At 36.0% G+C, this 20,597-nt stretch overlaps 1 protein-coding gene across 5 annotated transcripts in view; it reads right to left on the bottom strand.

Moving 5' to 3' along the window:
* LOC138716428 (uncharacterized) overlaps nt 1–20,597 on the bottom strand; it is a 50,124-nt gene that overhangs the window by 10,953 nt on the left and 18,574 nt on the right. For all 5 annotated transcript variants that reach the window (XM_069849553.1, XM_069849538.1, XM_069849545.1 and 2 more), the window contains exons 3-9: nt 19,899–20,073; nt 19,281–19,586; nt 17,058–17,183; nt 11,652–11,735; nt 9,324–9,454; nt 5,891–6,016; nt 2,319–2,531 (exon numbers count right to left, since the gene is read on the bottom strand). In XM_069849553.1, coding sequence (XP_069705654.1) covers nt 2,319–2,531; nt 5,891–6,016; nt 9,324–9,454; nt 11,652–11,735; nt 17,058–17,183; nt 19,281–19,586; nt 19,899–20,073 — 1,161 coding nt within the window. The remainder of the gene's footprint in view (nt 1–2,318; nt 2,532–5,890; nt 6,017–9,323; nt 9,455–11,651; nt 11,736–17,057; nt 17,184–19,280; nt 19,587–19,898; nt 20,074–20,597) is intronic.

Below are 20,597 nucleotides of genomic sequence, written 5' to 3'. Positions count from 1 at the left end.
GACAGCACTTGTGAATTCAGTTACAGCCACACTAAAATATTTGTTTGGGCTAGGCTGTGGTAACACTCTTAAAGAGGATCATGTCGAAACTATTCTTGGCAACAGAAATGAGGAAATACTCTGGTGTTATAATTTTCCACAAGACACTCTCCAATTAATGGTGTTTACTTCCTTAATAACTAAAAAACTGTACTACAATATCTAATCTTCTACAAACAATATAGGGCTCCCCATCGTGTTTTTTTCTTAAAAAAAAGCAGGACATTTCAAAATTTTTACTTAAAAAAACATGGGACATTTTGTAAAAAAAAGGGGGGGGGGGAGAACATGTTAAAAATAAGAAAACCGACAATAAATAATTTTAAACAAGACACTACCGGTATAAAAATAAATTCATTTAAAAAAATAAGTATAAATCTCATACATACTTAGAAAAAAATGAACCTTTAAAATACAGACAAGAGAAGCATGGAGAAAAAAAAGAGAGTCACTATAAGTATTCCAATATTGCTACAGAAATTGGTTAACACTGTTTCATGGATTTACTACCAGGAGAGCTAACTACACGGTTATATTTAAAAGCGGAATATAATCTGTAATACACATGACACTTAAAAAGCAGAAAGCCACCAGCATAGCTCAATCGGCCAAGGTGCTTGCCTGCTGATCCGGAGTTGTGCTTGGGCGCAGGTTCGATCCCAGCTTGTGTTGATTACCTGGTTGGGTTTTCTCCGAGATTTTCCTCAACCATAAGACGAACGTCAGATAATCTATGGTGAATTCTCGGCCTAATCTCGCCAAATACCTCTCGCTATCACCAACCCTATCGATGCTAAATAACCAAGTAGCTGATACAGAGTCGTTAAATAAGTAAAAATAAAAAAATAAAAAAAAAGTGGAACAAATGGAATAAATTCAGGACACTGGGACGTTTCACTAAAATAACTGGACTATCCCAGGAAAAACCCCTACCTTAATGTCTTCAAGCAACTAGAGTTGGGTCGATTCATGAACGAATCGTTCATTCGAATTAATAATAAAGAATCGTAAGAATCAATTTGTGGTATCAACGAATCGTCGTTCAAAATAGTAACGAATTGGCATGGTATCGTAACCCATGATTCTGTTTACTTGTTTGATGTAACCTGTCAGCAGACATTTCTGAATCATACCGAATGCTCCAGAGCGAGAGTGAAATCAAAATACTGCATTTGTTAAGTGTGAAAAATAATGAACACGAACCTGAAATTTACATGGTTAAATAGAGATGTAATGGAAAAAATGTACTTGATAATAAGGTTTAGTTGATAAATTATAATTAAGAAACACTATCTTGGATAGGTTAGGATTAAATGGGTCCGTCTAATGCTTATCTATTAATATTGTATTGATATATTACAATTTATTGATCATGAACGTTTCCGGCACATATATGTGCCATCTTCAGATGTTAAAAGGTAGTCTTAATACATATCATAATGGTAAAACATAAGTAACAGCGACATAACCGTTATATACTATTCAAGTGACCTTATGATTACAATGTTCACACCATTATTAATTACACATTATCCCTTCATAATGAACTGAGCACACATACTGAATAAAACAATTAAAACAGTATGTGTGCTCAATTTATTATGAAGGGATAGTGTGTAATTAATAACGGTGTGAACATTGTAATCATAAGGTCACTTGAATAGTATATAACGGTTATGTTGCTGTTACTTATGTTTTACTATTATGGCATTATCAAGTATGTATTAAGACTATCTTTTAACATCTGAAGATGGCACATGTGTGCCGAAAACGTTCATGATCAATAAATTGTAATATATCAATACAATATTAATAGATAAGCATTAGACGGACCCATTTAATCCTAACCTATTGTACTTTGCTTATCGGTCAAAACTTCAACAAAATGAAATTACTATCTTGGATAATTTTGTAGACTAATGGAGGTCATGACGAATGGTTCCAGCCAATGAGAAAGAGACAATCCAATGTCTCACCTCTCATGTCATCTATGCGAGAGATGTAGAATGTTTTTGTTCTACTCGTGGTTTGCAAAGGAAAGTGTCCTGTGAGTCGTTCGTTGACATTCAAAAGAATAGTTGGAATTGCAGACTGGGAAGAATTGCGAACGAATCGTTAGAATCGATTCATAATGTATGACTGAATCGTTTGAATCGACTTCTGAAAAAGAATTGTGTTGCCCAACTCTACAAGCTACAGTTTCAAGACAAAATCTACCTACAAATACTGCCTGTACTCTTTGATTAAATGTTGTAGTATGGCCTAAGCATTATACTTGCCTTGGGAACACGAAGGCCTTCATTATTGACTTCAGAATATGCAGAACAGAGCAATGGAAGGAGTAAAAGAGGTATAAAAAAGTTGAGGACATCGTACAGATGAGGATCACGACTCAGCCATTTGACGAGATTCACAGCTGCCCATACTATTGTAAGAGCCATGACGGACACCATCCAACGCTGCAGTGCCATTGAAGAAATACGTAGTTTAACCTGCAACAAAGTCCAGTTCATGTATGAATCATGTATTGCAGGAACCCCACAAGTCACATTTTTTCTCAAATTCGGTTTTTCATATGATCGTATTATTCATACAAAAGCCTCTCAAGTGGTGCAGGAAACCCCACACATCCAATGCTCAGTCTACATTTCACAGCGCCAATAAATTACAGTGCTGCAGGAAATTGCAGGAATACAGTAAAATCCCTCGTATTTGGCACCCAAATAACTGGCAATAACAAAACAATGGCAGTTTTGGGTATGCCAAAGAAGAAAATTGTCATTCATGTGAAAGGGAAGAGTTGGACGAAGATGTGAGTGGTTTTCGTGGATCGCACATGCCACAAGTTGTGTTTACTCTTTACGTTGTTCACGTGTGAAAACACAGACAGAAAACCCCATTATGTCCATTAACTATTGCATGCATTCTATTTATATTTAGTACTTATGAGTTCATTTATCACAAAATGATATGCATGAAATATAATTTTTGTACTAGTCTGTCTGTGTACAGTGATTTCTACTAAACTATTGGATGTATTTTGTTCATATTCAGTATCTACCAGTCAATTTATCAGGGAATGATGTACATTAAACATAATAATTTTAATACTGTCTGTGTACAGCAATTTCTACTAAACTATTGGATGTATTTTGTTCATATTCAGTATCTGCCAGTCAATTTATCAGGGAATGATGTACATTAAACATAATAATTTTAATACTGTCTGTGTACAGCAACTTCTACTAAACTATTGGATGTATTTTGTTCATATTCAGTATCTACCAGTCAATTTATCAGGGAATGATGTACATTAAACATAATAATTTTAATATTAGTCTGTCTGTGTACATCAATTTCTACAGAACTATTGGAGGGGTTTTTTTTATATTCAGTATCTACGAGATAAAATAAGTAATTAAATCTATATAAAGTGAACTGAGAAACACATTCCCATAATGTTAAGTGTAATCCCATAATATTCTGTATTTTCAGATAGTGATTGTCCTGTAACAAGGAATCCTCATATTAGTTTTATGGGTAATTAAGCTTTCCATGCGTGCCCAATAAATTTTCATGCTTTCCCTTATCTACTATTTCTGTTTATTATGCAAGTTTTCTTATGAAAACCAGTAAAATGAGGAAGAACATTTTCAAATTTACAACTCCTACTTCAGACGTCGTAAGGAAGAAAAGAAATATCAATGACCTAGATAAGGATAAATGTCATACAATGATAGCTCTGCATTGTAACTTTACTGATAAATATTCTATGAAACATAATAAATAAGCTGAATTTTTATTTCATAGTTATCAGTAGAAACTTCTTGCGGTGACTCACATCACAGTGAAACTTGTCAAGCTTGTATATAAAAAATTATGAGTTATCATATCTGAAGGAGTTTTCCTTGAACGTGAAATAAAAGTTAGGAACAAAGTAGTTCTACAATCAGCATCACTTCCGTTTCAAGTTTTGACAGCTCCCATGGAGAAACATAAATTATCAACAATTACAGATAAAATGCTTGCATTATGGAACTAGCCCAAATGTTTCTGGTGCAAAAGTACTTTGGTAAAAATTCTTTTCCTGCTGTATAAAGAACATACTGCATATTTCACAAAAAGTGGGAACATGTCCTTAAAACACTGCTTATCCATTGTTTTCCATATGTAGCAATCCTCTCTGACGTGAATGTATGACGCACATAACTATAAATTAAGCTAAGAATACTCATGAGCCAATGACTTACAAGGAGGAATTATTACACTGATGTCACAGATATGTTTGGGACAGTGTTCGCTGAAACTATATAGAAAATAAACACATCTTGATTTGTTTCCATAGACTCTGTATTAGAGATGGGAAGTCTGATACATTTGGAAGAACAGATTCAATTGTAATGATTGATTAAAGTGATTCGTTCATTTCGTTCATATGATTCACAGCTGATCTGATGCTAGTATGAACAAATAGGAACTGCATTTCCATTTCTATTCAGGGATATTGTTCGTTCATTCATTACTATTTTCTATATGTTCACTTTTTGCTCACTAGATGACAGCATATTGCAGTTTATTGAATAATGAAAAATTGACACAGTAACAAATGAAGATGGTCGTCCTCTATGGTATTAGAGTTAACTGTGACATTGGGATAATAAATTGGCTCAAAACAAATGAGCTTTTATTTTTTGTTTGCCTTTGAAAAATCCAGAAAGGTCTACTTAATTGATGTGTATATGTATGTCTTCTGCGTCCTTTTCTGATTTTTTATATTCCAGTGCCTGAAAATGGTACCTTTATATATTTCAGTGCCTGAAAATGGTACCTTTATATATTTCAGTGCCTGAAAATGGTACCTTTCTGTGTTATTGCATTTAGAAGTTTTTTTTTTTTACAGACTTAATGGCACTGGCATACCTTGGTGTTTTTAAAATTTCAGGTACACTTTTATTTCAAATGGTTAGAGATTCTCTCTTATTCAGTTTAGGGCAAAGATATTTTTTTTATAAAAAACGTGAAAACAATAATAACATTTGTACCCATATTAATAAGATGTATAGATATGAATATGTTGGACTATATAAATTCAATTAAGGTCCATTAAAAAAAAAAAATAGGCTAGTTGATAAACTGCGAAAACAGCAGTTTTCATTTTCTACCCATTTCAAAACATCAATAAACTCTAATATCAATATTTTGTTTAAATAGAAACATAGCATCAACAAGTTCTAATCTCGTGCCATAACGCTTAATAAAAACAGCTGATCTTAATAAGGTTCCTCTATAAGCCATGAGATATCTCAAACATAAAAGCATATATTGTATTGCTTTGTTTCACTTTCCTCAGCAAGTAAACACTACTACCAACTTGAGAGAGCTGTGAAGTAGCCTTGTTTCAGAAGTTTCATTGTAGAAAATGATTCATAATGAGTGACGACCGAGAAGATGAATGATTGCACTTTCGATTAAAGAAGGAATCGATTCATTTCATTTACTGGATCATGATTCGTTCATAAACCCACCATCTCTACCCTGAATCTCTCAATAAATAAACGAATAACTAAATAAATGAAGACCTAATAACAGACTCAAATACACTGAAAAATGTAATGCATTTCACTTTTATGGGCAAACTAATGCCTCTGGAAAAGCTGGGACATTTATCCTCTTACTTCTGATACAGCTTTATGAAAAAAAATTTAAAACCAAACCTACTATGACAATGATGCATCCAGATCGTCACACAAGCTTGTACTGCACACACCAAGTGAAAGAACAAAAACAAGAAATTACTGGATATGCAAACTAACTCGACAATAACAATAATCATTAGCAGTGCATCACTCACCATGATACTCCAATGTTTATGCAGAATATATGCATTTGTCAGAAGAGTAGGCTGAGAGTTCCCTGGTGCCGCATTTGACAGACTGATGTTACTGAGTCCAGGAGGCAAGTTAGCACTGGTACAGCCCTGAAAAAGTCAGTATAATGAATTTCAAATGCAGTTATCTTCATTATCAACAGGAGTAGACAATGAATACAGAAGCAATGATCTTACATTCCAGGTAACTTTGGTATCCCCAGGTGTCAGCCACTGTAGGTTGAGCTAAGATTGGCTTGCCCATTTATTAGCTACTCTAGGTTGGGCTAAAATTAGGTTGCCCTAGTTGTTAGCTGCTCTAGGTTGGAAAACGTTGGGTTACCCAGGTCTTAGCCACTATAAGTAGGGCTAAAGTTGTTTTGCCCCAGGTGTTAGCTACTCTAGTTTCTGCTAAAGTTGGGTTGCTGAAGGTATTATCCATTCTAGGTTGGGCTAACTTAGGGTTGCCCGAGGTATTAGCTACACTATGTACGGCTAATGTTGAGTTGCTTCAGATTTTAGCCACTCTAGTTTGGGCTAAGTTTGGGTTTCCCAGGTGTTAGCCACTCGAGTTTGGGCTAACATTGGGTTGCCCTAAAGTGTTAGCCACTCTAGGTTGGGATAATATTGGGTTGCCCCAGCTGTGAGTCACTCTAGTTTTGGGCTAACTTTGCGTAGCCCCAGGTGTTAGCCATATACGCTGGGCTAACATTGGGTTGCCCCAGATTTTAGCCACTCTAGGTTGGGCTAACTTTGGGTTTTCCATATGTTAGACACTCTATGTTGGGCTAACATTTTGTTGCCCCAGGTGTTAGCCACTCTAGGTTAGGTAACTTTGGGTTGCCCAGATGTTAGCAACTGTAGGATGGGCTAACGTTTGGATGTCAAGGTGTTGTCATTCTAGGTTGGGCTAACTGTAGTTTGGCACACCACGCTGGATTAATTGTGGGTTGCCCCGGGTCTTAGCCTTTCTAGGTTGAGCTAACATTGGGTTGCCCCAGGTGATAGGCACTCTAGATATGGCTAACTTTTGGTTGCCCCAGCAGTTAGCCATTCTAAGTTGGGCTAACGTTGGATTGCCCCAGGTGTTAGTAACTCTAGGTAGGGCTAAAGTTGCGTTGCCCCAGGTGTTAGTAACTATAGCTTGGGCTAAAGACAGTTTGCCGCAGGTGTTAGCCACTCTAGGTTGGGTTAACTTTGCATTATGTGAGATGTTAGCAACACTAGGTTGGGCTAATGTTGGGTTACCCCAGGTGATAGCCACTCTAAATATGATTAACAATTGGTTGCCCCATGTGTTAGGCACTCCAGGTTGGGCTAACGTTGGGTTACCCCCAGGTGTTAACCAGACTAGTTATGGCTAAAGATGTGTTGGTGCAGAGGATTTGTTTGGGTTAGGTGAGCGGCGCATTTTCTACGGTTTTGACACTCTAGGGTTAGTCGAGCGTGTTTTCTGAAGTTTTGGTGCTCTAGGGTTAAGTGAGTCTTGTAATGTTTTGACGCTCTAGGGTTGGGTAAGCGGCGTGTTTTTCACGCTCTAGTTACAGGTTAGCGGCGCGTTTTTAAGGTCTAGGGTTAGGTGAGCAATGTTTTTGACGCTCTATAGGGTTATGTGAGCAGAGGGTTTTTGACGCTATATGGTTAGGTGAACAAAGCGTTTTTTACGCTCTAGGGTTAGGTGAGCGGCTCGTTCTCCAAGGTTTTGACACTTTAATGTCAGGTGAGCGACGCGTTTTCTAAGGTTTTGACACTCTAGGGTTAGGTGAGCGGCGCGCTTTGTAAGGTTTTGACGCTCTAGGGTAAGGTTTCTACGCTCTAGGGTAAGGTTTTTACGCTCTAGGGCTAGGTAAGCAGCGCGTTTTTGACGCTCTAGTAATAGGTTAGCGGACGTTTTTTGAAGCTATAGGATTAGGTGAGCGGCGTGTTTTTTACGCTCTATGGTTAGGTGAGCAGAGCGTTTTTGACGCTCTAGGATTAAGTGAGCGGCGCGTTTTTGACGCTGTAGGGATAGGTGAACGGAGAGTTTTTGACGCTCTAGTGATAGCTTAGCGAAATTTTTTGAAGCTATGGGGTTAGGTGAGCGGCATATTTTTTACACTCTATGATTAGGTGGGCAGAGAGTTTTTGACGCTCTAGGGTTAGGTGAACGGCAGGTTTTTGACGCTCTTGGGATAGGTTAACAGAGTTTTTGACGCTCTAGGGTTAGATGAACGAAGCGTTTTTTGACGCTTTAGGATAGATGAGCAACGCTTTTTTGACGCTCTACGGATAGGTGAGCGACGCGTTTTTGAAGCTCTAGGGCGTTTTTGACGCTCTAGAGCGTTTTTGACGCTCTAGGGTTAGGTGAGCGGCGAGTTTTTGACGCTCTAGGGATAAGTGAGCGAAGCATTCTTGACGCTCTAGGGATAGGTGCGCGGCGTGTTTTTGACGCTCTAGGGTTAAGTGAGCGGCGAATTCTTGAGGCTCTAGGCTTAGGTGAGCGGCGCGTTTTTGATGCTTTAGGGTTAGTTGAGAGGCGCATTTTTGACGCTCAGGATTAGGTAAGCGGCGCGTTTCTGATTCTCTTGGGTTAAGTGATCGGCTCGTTTTCACGCTCCAATGTCAGGTGAGCGGCGCGTTTTTGACGCTCTAGGGCTAGTGAGCGGAGCTTTCTTGGCGTTCTATGGCTAGGTGAGCTTCGCGTTTTTGTCGCTCTAGGATTAGGTGAGCGGCGCGTTTTTGACGCTCTAGGGTTAGGTGAGCGGCGAGTTTTTGACGCTCTGAAGTTAGGTGAGCGGCGCGTTTTTGACGCTCTAGGGTTAGGCGAGCGGCGCGTTTTCTAAGGTTTTTGACGCTCTGTGGTTAGGTGAGCGGCGCGTTTTGTAAGGTTTTGACGGTCTAGGGTTAGGTGAGCAGCGCGATTTCTAAGGTTTGACGCACTAGGGTTTCTAAGATTTTGATGCTCTAGGGCTAGGTGAGTGGCGCGTTTTGTGAGGTTTTGACGCTCTAGGGTTAGTATCAAAATTTAATTTCAAATTGCACGCCTTTTCTTTGTAATGTGAAGTTATAAATGAATGAATGTATGGATCTTATGCTTTTTAAAATGTTGGTTGTCATGGAAAAAATTTTAATTCAGTGCTGTGAATAAAGACATTGTTTAGGTTGCTAAAGACGGTGAAATAAAGACCAGTTTAGATATCAGTCATAGTTGAAAGAAATAACACAATCACAAACAACATTTTGACCTTTATGAATGAAAATACAACAATCCAGCAAAACTAAAAGCCAGACACTACTTAGATGTATTTATTCGATCTGATAACAATGAAACAGCTCACCAAAATTTGCTGTTGCTACAACAACTGACCATCAATTGTCCTTGGAGCAACTGTTCTTTTAATAATACGTAGTATGACAATAATTTTGAAGAAAAATTTACCTCATCCAATGTGCTTATTGTATTATTACTACTCGTAATTTTATTCCGTGCCCTCAGATTTCTCTGATCAGTCCCATCATCCGAATCTTCTGTTAAGTCATTGTAATAGTCCTCATCAACAGCAACATAATCTGTAACAGGCATATGAATTGCACATTATACTTTGAATAAGAATTTGTACACTTTACTGCACAGAAATGTTTCACAAATAATTTACTTAGAAGTTAGAATATGTTTCACAAATAACAGAAGACAAGAAGCAGATGGCTGGATGGGTAAGAGGGATGTCGAAAGAAGAGAAGAACGGCATGAAGCAGATGGAATTCAACAGATGGAAGGATAGGGAAAAATCTACTTTTGTCAAAAACTTGGCCATTGAAATAAAGCACGAGATAGAAGAAGAAAATATTTAAATTATGGTTTATTTAATGACTCTCACAACTGCTGAGGCCGGTGTGCCAGAATTTTGTCCCGCAGGAGTTCTTTTACATGTCAGTAAATCTACTGACATGAGCCTGTCGCATTTAAGCACACTTAAATGCCATCGACCTGGGCTGGGATCAAACCCGCAACTTCGAGCACAGAAGGCCAGCGCTATACCATGTTACCCAGGCTGACCAGAAGAAGAATATACAGTCTTTACCATAAGATTACATCATCACAAGTCATTACTCATAACTGGTACAGCAATGTCTGCATCTACATAATAATCCGTGGTGCTGAAGCAAAGGTGGATGATCATCCAACCGGAATGGAGGTATGTGTGGTTAGTATGATGATTCAGCAGACATTATAGCGGCTTTTGTAATCAGATTTCGCTATGTGTTGTAGTTCCCCAAGTGCATGAAGATGCTGGGTGGGCACCGGTCCCTTACAATGACCGAAATTTCATGAGAAAACTTTTTCCCACATGACTCGAACTAGCATGCATTCCCTCACGTGAGTCCTAGGCATAATGCTATAGACTATGATGCAATGGCTGCTTCTACAGTGACATTATTTGAAAGAGAAGTATGTCTATAAAATAACACAGCCCAATCCACAGTTGTTGTGGTATTGTGTCAGTGTTGTTCTCAAAGAAATGGCAAAACTCTAAAGATTACAGAGAAAACTATTGTTTCGATGTTTTCAATACCTTCCTTAAACATTATCCTTGTGCAAGTTAAATAAAACAAGACATTTTGATTATGAACACCTTCTACACAACTGATGAATTGTTTATGCTTGTAAATTGAATCATTCTATTTGATTTCAAATGTACAATTTTATATAGCTCATTTAAAATATGTTTTTATATTGACTTAATCTGTTTACTATGTATTGCATATTTTTGTTTAGCTTAACTGATGAACTGTTTAAGCTTATAAACTGAATTAATCTACTTGATATGAATTGTACAATTTTGTATAGCTTAACGAAAATATGCTTGTAAATTGAATTAATTTGTTTATTATATTATGTTTGTATAGTTTAGCTAATGAATTGTATATGCTTTAAATTGAATAGTAATCTATAGCTCTACTGATGAATTGTTTATGCTTGTAATTTGAAGTAATTTGCATGATACGTATTACCAATTTCTGTATATCTCAACTGTTTGAATCGTTTATGCATTTAAAGTGAATTAACTTACTTCCTATGTATTATATTTTATAGCCCAGCTGATGAATAATCATTTGGGTTTGTAAATTTAATAATCTGATTGGCTATGTACTGTATATTTTTAGTAGAACCATCGATGTAGTTCAGTCGGCAGACTCGCTAGCCTGCTGATCCGGAGCTGCATTCGGGCTTGGATTGGATCCCCCTTTGGTCTGATTAATTGCTTTTTTTCCGAGGTTTTCCTCAGCCGTGGGACTGATGCCAGGTGGTCAATCGCAAGTCCTCGGCTTCACTTCACTTCACTTCACTTCCATTTGGTCTGATTACCTGGTTGGGTTTTCCGAGGTTTCCCCAATCATAAGACAAATGCCAGGTAATCTGTTGGCGAATCCTCGGTCTCACCTCATCTCACTACATCTTGCCAAAAAATTGTAAAAAAATGTAATTGTAATCTTGTAAAAATTTGACTTGTTCCACATCTTAAAGCTTCATTGCTAAAGTAAGAAATATGGAATATAATAAATGAAAAAAATGTATTTCTCTAATATTTTGTTATACTTAGATGTGTTAAGATAAGAATGCATGGAATTCTGCGGAAGGGAATTTGCTATAGACAGACAGCCGATGTGAACAAATCACGCTTTTAGAGCGCTGACGAATGAAAAGTGTTTTGTTTATGTGAGATTTCTTTCTTCAGGTGAATGGATACTAAATGGTTGTACTTACCATTTGCAAGATCATTTGTTGCTTCGTTTAATGGATCAGACTGAATAGCATCTTGCTCTAGTTCTATGATGAACTTTCTTATACCTGAAAATAACACATTACATTAGTATACTGTACTGCGAAACTATAATTCTAACAAGGGAACTGTTAATGAGCTCACATCGAAATATCCGCTCAAGTATGCACATTGTCAGATCTGTACAGTAGATAGACAAATATAAAAAATTAGCTACCCATTCTGCCTGTAAGGTAGCGAAATTGAAGGCTGAATATAACATTAGACCCAGCCTCAAGTGTACAGAGCTCAACTGGCAAAGAGCACTGAGGAGCACATGACCTCACGTGTCATGTGACAGAGAAGTGATTCACAGAGGATGGCAACTCAACTATCTCATAGTGCACACCACTGTTTCCTAAAGTCTCATTCCAAATAAATTTTCATACTCTTACAGTTACTATGAACAATTAAGTTTTTATATCAGATGAATAAAAAGAGTGGAACACTGCTTTTATCTTTCTTATTTTTAATTGTATGAAGAAACTCCATGTACTAAAGTTATAGGGCATAAAAAATTAATATTTTGAACATGTTCTCATTTATAAAGTGTGTCAAGAAAACTGTTTTATTTTATGGTACCATGTACTTATTTTTTTCATTTTTGAATTTTATATAGCCCAAAACGTACACTCTTAGACAATAAAAATGACCAGACTCTTGAAGCGTAAATTTGTCTAAGTTCCGTTCGGCTGTGCGCCTGATACACAAGACTAAAATCAGAGTAGTAAGGACGAAACCAGCGAGATCCAAGAACATACTCTTATATCGGCAAACAACAATTTGAACTATGTGTGTGTCATAGCTCTGTGGTAAAACTCGTGACTTCACACGCAGAAAACCCGGGTTCATATCCACCTTCGGATAAGTATATATATTTGTTTCGTTTTATTTTTTCTCTAGCTAGAAACAAATGATACATTTATTAACGTGCACAGGAGTTTGGATTAGTTGAAAAATTAAACAAAAACATTCAGTAATATGGGAGACTTCATTCTAATTACCCTTGAATTAAAATAGTTGCTATAATTTGTATTAATAGTAGTAGTAGCAGTAATAATAATAATAATAATAATGCAACAACCAGAATAATAACAATAATAATATTCATAGTATTACAAACACAATAATAATAATAATAATAGTAATAATAATCATCATCATCATTATCATAATATTAATAGTATTGCTAAAACGAGATGAATAATGTTAAAGACAAAACCAATGTGTTCCAGATATTGGCTACACTCGTAAATAGTGCCATTACATCTGCTTTCTAATAGTCCCATGGTAACAGTCTAGCTTCTTGTGTAGGCGATTCAGTCGTGTACCCCGTAGGATGCAGGCGGTTATAGATGCGGAGGGATTACATACCCGGTATTGAATTTTTTGTCTATTTTGATTTTTGTTTATTGGTCTCCGAGATGCATTTCTTTATTTTGTTTAATACAAAGAAAAGGATGATGTTTGTTTATTCCTATCCGAGAAGGATTTCTTTTGCTTAAGGTTTATTTTTCTTTATTTCTATCCGAGAAGATTTCGTTTAGCCTCTTTAAATACAAGATACAAGGAAAAGGATTTCTATTATATATCTAACTTGCCCTTTGTAAATATTAACTTTGTGTTAAATATTTCACAATACTGGTTATTATCAGTATACAAGAAGTAAAAAATGAGAATGAAAAAACAAAGTATAGACTGAGATTCGAACTCGAAACCTTTCGAACACAAGACCACAATGCTACCGACTATGCTATCCGAGAGAGACGATGATTCTTTAAGAAGCATGTTATGTAATCATCATATAGGGGTGGCAGTGTAGTGTTGCAAACATTTACGACAGAAGAAATTCGTCCGCGTATGTATCATGCTCTGACGAATGTACCCGAAGTCTTCCGAATCAGACATAGAATCTGGAGCCTGGTCATTTTTTTTGTCTAAGAGTGTACAAAATCTTAATTTTTTTACCATTTATAAACTATTATTTTGTAAAAATTCCCTCAAATTTATGAACCCAGAGTAAGTGTACATAACAAAGGGAAATGCATCAGCATATCATATATCACTATGGAGAGTAAGGGGGCCATGAATTCAGGTAAGCTTTGTCTGTGGCTATTTTATTCACGGCTCCCATCAGTGTTTATTCTCCACCAATCAGTAAGTAAGTATTGAAATTACGATTGATGATAAAAATGTACTGGAATTTCTAATAAAACGCCAGTAAAAATGTATAAAAAAAATATCACTGTTAAGATGAAACATACTTTGTCAAATATTTTACGCATTTCTAAAAAATTTTGTTCATCATCACGTTAGCAAAGGTATCCTATTTGTAGTTTATTTCATGAATGATTAATCAAATGACATACACGATCGAAATATATTATTAACTGTACATAAAAAAACTTTTGTTTTCTACATTGCACCAAAGATACTTTTTATAAATACAAAAAATAGTAAAGTAGGAGCAGTATTTTATTTAAGGGAAGAGATGGGTGAAATATTGGTCATTTTTCGAGGGGACAGGGGGGAGGGGAATTAAATAATCCGTGACCTTACATATTTATATATGGCCAAATTTTATAAACTTAATCATCTTCAAAATTCATGCTTTAGTTATATTTCACAATTACAAACAGGTTTTCGTAACAGAAAATCAATATTTGAAGTCACTTTTCCACACTTCTATTTTTATTGCAATTACTCACATTCAAATATTATAGGCTCCAACTAATTTCATGCACGTTCTGGAAAGTAAGGTTTATAAAATTACAGAGTCCTTTTTTCTTTTTGGGGGGAGGGGGGATGAAGTAAATATTTTGAAAATTATAAAATAAAATATATTATTCAGACACAAAAAAAATTAATTTTTAAACTGAGTTAAATTTTTTTCAGGTCCATCAAACATTCAAAATTCAATTATTGCTTTGCTGTTAAATTATATAGATGTCAAAGATACTATCCAATTTTTTTTTTTTTAAAGGCCTATAATTATATTTTTTGGGAGTAGATACATTTTGAAAAAGTCAAAATTCCGTTGAAAAATTTTAATAACTCAAAAACAATTGAAGTGATACTAACGAAACCTGGATGCACTAATATTGGATTGGTGCATAAGTTCGCAGTGTAAATAAATACTTGATTGCTATGGAAACATGGACAGCAGTTGAATGAAAGTACAGAAAAACGTTACGAACTTATGCACCAATCCAATACTAATAACAAGAGGTTGCTATATGCAAAAATGAAGTATGTAGCTTAAAAAATATACGAAACAGAAATTTCACCCAGTTCATTCCTAAAGTCAGGCGCTGAAATTTAACATGGGTGAAAACTGGCCAACAATTTTGTTTAGAGCTCTTTATAACGAAAGTTCTTTTACATGTCGAAAATCTGTGACATGGGCTTCCAAACTTTTCTTCTCTTCGGAGGAACCACGCTAAATATTTAACCATCTATTAAATCCACTGCCATCAGTAGGGTTTGAAATATAAACCTTGGAAATAATTAGTTTTTTTTTTTTTTTTTTTAAGGCATGTTGGGTCCAATAAGTATAGTATAAGTATCAAATATGTGTAGGTTTATTACAGTCAAATTACTTATCAATAGTACACACGTTGAACCATTATGATATTACATGAAATGGTATATAAAAGTTTTTGACAAATGTTTTCGCCATAACCATGGCATCTTCAGGTCATATTAAAGGAGAACACAATAACACATGATGAACACAAAATATTCAGGTTAAAACAATCATTAAAAAGTTTAAAAACTGGTGTGGTAGGCAGTTCTCAATTTAATAAATTCTCTTACATTACCCCATTATACTTTTACAGGGCTTTGATTTCATACACCCATAAAACAGCAGCACGCGGGACCTACATACTGTAGCATGTTTCGTTATTTTGGGAACTGCATCTGCCTGTATTTGAAGATTGTTATGCTTTTATTCTACTTCTTTGTACAGTTATCAATTAGTACAGTGTTAATTGCCTATTCTATGTTTTTCATGGTATTAATTTCATGCTACTTGTATATTTTTAATGGCATATGATCAAACTGCCTACCACACCAGTTTTCAAACTTTTAACGATTGTTTTAACCTGAATATTTTAAATGTTCATCATGTGTTATTGTGTTCTCCTTTAATATGACCTGAAGATGCCGTGGTTATGGCGAAAACGTTTGTCAAAAACTTTTATATACCATTTCATGTAATATCATAATGGTTCAACGTGTGTACTATTGATAAGTAATTTGACTGTAATAAACCTACACATATTTGATGCTAATAATTAGTTTGCTTACAGCAAATTATTCCATTTACGTAAAATGTATCGTTTTCAGTGGCGGTTCCTCTATATGAGCACAGGAGCACGTGAACACCTTAAAAACCAACAATAATCATACGTATTACTGTATTAATATTATTATCAGTACATCTATTACTTTCCAATGCGCAATGACGTTCCTACATTTTTCGTCTCGAGAGAATGTCCAGTTCGTGTGTCGTGTGTCTTTAAATCTCCATTGGACTGGTTGACAGCAGCTCGCACAATTTTTCTCTAGCAGGGTGGAATAGCCTGAGGCGAGAATATTTTCTGGTTTGTTACAATGGTTACAATAGCTCTGCTCGCACAAATCTTAACGTGCTAGTGACAGAGAAAGAGAGATGCTCTGTTTCTCTTGGGTATGGCATCCTGTTCCTTTCTCCCTCTTTCCTCATTTTCTCTCTTTACTCTTTCTTTTCAAATTATGCGCGGGGACTGATTCTGTTGTCTTTTGTTCAGCAAAGTAAGGAAAATACAAGCTGCAATGGTGCGTATTGAGAGTTGAAACAGTAACATTTGAAGTTTGGAGATGGATGTGTGTGAAATTGTGTGTTAAATTAAAAGAGGATTAAAACATTCCTCCGTAACACCATGACAGAAGACCGATTAAGTACATTGGCTATGTTGGCAGTGGAAAAAAACTTGTTAATGACATTAGAGATTTCAATAATAAAGTTATTGATAAGTTTGCATCTCTCAAAACTAGGCGCATGGAGTTTCTCTACAAATAAATCCAGATCTTCAACACCATCTACAACAACAGTGAATTAATTTTACTCTACTCTTGTTTAATGGTTTTAATTTTGGTTTCATATGCGTAGATTTGGTGCATGAATATTAGAACTCGTTTATCTCTGACGTGTGATTCAGCTATACGAGAATATATCAGTGTGTTCATTATTCATATTTTTTTGTGAACACTCATTCAAGAAAGGCACAAGCCGCCACTGATCCTTTTGATACTTAACACAGAGTCATAAAGCCCATATTTAGAGCACATTGTTTAATCATACTTACTGATTGTATGTGTACGGCATACGGATATGACAACAACAGCAACTAAGACATTCCATACAAGTGCAAAAACAGAGAAGACAACTTGACAAACGTAACGGACTTGACAGACAACACGGTTTATCGACCCTGGAAAGGAAAAAACATGCAGTAAGTTCACATTCTTCCTCCACACAGCATTATTTGAAACCGCTTAACAAAGTTCCTTTACATTCTGCATTCTACTTCAATAACTTTCACTATCATGTCTTAAAACAAGAACCTTCACTAGAGAGAGACGACTACAGCAAATTCTTGTAGCTGACAGCTTCTCATCAAGGAGATCGAGATACGTAGGCCTATGCTACATCTATTATCAGGCAGTACATCAACATCTCACTTCACGATATGTATCAGAGAAAGTACAATTGTTTGTATACATCTGAAGTCTGATTTAAAGAAATGTAATTAAATAGTAAAAAGACAGATAAAGTTATAATAAATAATAATAACATTGATACTGTTCAAGAATTTAAATATTTGGGTAGATTTACCACGAAAATCGTCTGTAGCTGCATTTAGATTGGCAACAGGCCATGATTGTTTGGCCAAATACCTGCATAGAATTGGAATATATCAATCCCCTAACTGCCCATTGTGCAACTCAAACCAAGAAATGGATTCGGAACATCTCAAAATCTGTGCTTCAGTGGCTGACCATGAAATATCTTTGAAAAATATTGGAGTGCAAGAGGTCAAATGACTTTATTGTCAAACGCCTGGCATTAGAAAACAACAATAACAACATATTTGGGTAGTATAATTGACAAGGATGTAAAGAACTGAATAAAAAATGCAAATAGTGCATTTGTCCGGTTGTACCCAATATGGAAATCTTATATTATATCTACATCTACAAAAATTAAAATCTTTAACAATAATGTTGTTGTTGTTTTCTAATGCCAGGCATTTGACAATAAAGTCATTTGACCTCTTGCACTCCAATATTTTTCAAAGATAAGAAAATGGCAAGTTGTAGCCGATTTAAGTGAACACCATATTTTAATGTTTTGGTGGCTAATTCATTCACACACAACCCCCAGAATGTCTGGAGGATCACACCTGCTGTTGGTCGACGGGTCCATTGGAACTAGCTGGGAGATCTTGTTGATCACCAGCTTTCCCTCCTTAAGCCACTGAAGGACAATTTTAGTGCCATAGCAGGTCAGCACTAGGAACAGAAAAGTAGGAAGGGTAGGAAGGAAAGTGAAATGAACCCCTAGGCCTCGAATGCTCTAATGCCGTCAGGGTCGAAGAAAGTAAGAGTTCAGTTAGAGGACTGGATAGGAAAGGGTAAAGAGGGAATTAGGTATTGGATAGAGGGAAATTATACCAAATTCAGTCATTAACTCATCAAGCTGACCAGTGCTAATTGATGAGTAGCCCCTCCCTTTAGTTCAGCTTGTAAAATTATGCTTACTAACAGCTGCACCACGGGACAGTAGGGATGGGACATTGGGTATTTGTCCAGATTGGTTCCTTAAAGCCTTTAATGGGAAGGTTTAATGGCTCTCCCCCCTGTATCCGACAGATACCCTTTTCACAGTAATGTGAAATCAGTCTTATTATATGGCTGTGAGACATGGAAAACAAGTAAAATTATACAAAATAATCTGTAAACATTTGTTAATAGATGTTTATGAAAAATTTAAAAAATTAGATGGCCAGATATAATCACAAACTCAGAACTATGGAAGATAACAAATCAGAAAGAAATCACAATAGAAATCAAAAGACAAAAGTGGAATTGGATAGGGCACACAATCAGGAAAGAAGATGGAGCAATAGAAAGAATGGCTTTGGATTGTAACCCCCAGGGTAGTAGAACAAGAGGAAGGCCAAAAAATACATGGAAGAGAACAGTTTTGGAGGAAATTGCTAGGGAGGGGAAAACATGGAGCGAAGTGCAGAAGTTGGCTATACTTTGTGAATGCCCTATGCTCCTCATGAGGAGATACAGGAGTTTGATTGATTGATTGATTGAAGTCTGATTTGTGTAACATGTAACTAATCAGTGATGTATGCAATGGAAGAGGAAGGAACTGGCCACCCTACTCCATTATCTCCTGACTTGGTTTCCTCATGAGTGATGCCTTATTAGTGTCACTTATAAGATTCCAAACAGTCTTCAGACTGTTGCCTAAACATATAACAACGTAACTTATTAAACAAGTTAATGGTACTTACTATTAAAACATGGCGTTCCAATCCAGTACGACATTGTCCCCAAATTATGCAGCACGATGAATGACGTCCACAGGACTAAGACTACTAATGCTGCGTTTAATTTAAAAACAGTTTTTGAATGCAGCCGTAACATTGTCAGGAACTTTCTGTGACCAAACAAACGATATGCAAGCTTGTTGGCATAGATGCCGAGAGCGCACCAAAGTGCTGTAACTAAAACTGTGACTGTGGCCTCCAATTGAGCGGAATGATTCTTGTTAGCTGCGATACCACTTATGCAGTACCAGATGCTAGAGATTATGTAACCTGTAAGAAAAGAAAAAAAAAAATGCAAGGAATCAATGCTATGAACTCTCTGTCACATTTTCTTCTGTGTCTCATTTCTTATGTAATTCTGTTTACTAGACGCAAAAATTCATTCAAGGTCAAAATTAAAACTAAGAGCTGTACAATATTTTCTTTCCCCATTTATCAAAACCTTTTCTCATTTAATAAGTAAATAAATAAATATATAAAATCATATAAACAAATTTTCTTTCCCACTGAACAAAAGAAAAATCTGGACTGTGGTTGTTCATGTAAAATGTTTCAATTAGACTATATTTGAAGTCAACTTACCCAACGCTGATACAAATGTGAGAAGATACAGTATAATGGCACATATTGGTTTCTCATTGGGTGAAAGCTTGAGCCCCAAAGCTTTTGCTATAATGTACCACAGCCAAAATGGGATTTTTCGTGACTGGGTCACATGTACTTTCTTGGGTGAACTTATTCCTTCTCTTCTGTCATTCTAATAAAAAAGAAAAAAAGGAAAGAGAGAATCTAAATTTTCTGTTATCAAAAAATACAAAAAATTAAATGAGCATATATTAAGATATTTAAACTTTATCAACACATAACATATTTTTAACCAACAACTGAAACTTACTGTTCATGTCTTAGTTCGCCATTGGTAGCAGTAGAGATTTCAACCAAAGAGAATGAACGGTATACATAGTTTATACAAAGTGATCAGAAAATCATGCAAACCATGGTGCAACCGGTTTTCCGTATGTTGCAGTAACAGGTGGTGATAATTGAGGCAAGTAATCTCTGTACGTTACAACAGCAGCAGGGTGTACATACTGGAGGAGAGAATATTCATCCTGGAACTCATCTGCATATGTTGCATGAACTGCAGAGAGCCATTCAACGAACTGTGGATAACATTTCACGTGCAATGCTTCAGAGCATGTTCGGGAACATGATCAAAAGGGTGCACATGTGTGACCATGTCAATAGTGATCATTTTCAACATCGTATGTAGTACCTCCA

The sequence above is a fragment of the Periplaneta americana genome, chromosome 2 (assembly GCF_040183065.1).
Source record: "Periplaneta americana isolate PAMFEO1 chromosome 2, P.americana_PAMFEO1_priV1, whole genome shotgun sequence".
NCBI lineage: Eukaryota > Metazoa > Arthropoda > Insecta > Blattodea > Blattidae > Periplaneta > Periplaneta americana.
The sequence above is the reverse complement of the archived record's forward strand: the minus strand, read 5'-3'. Positions and strand labels throughout refer to the sequence as shown.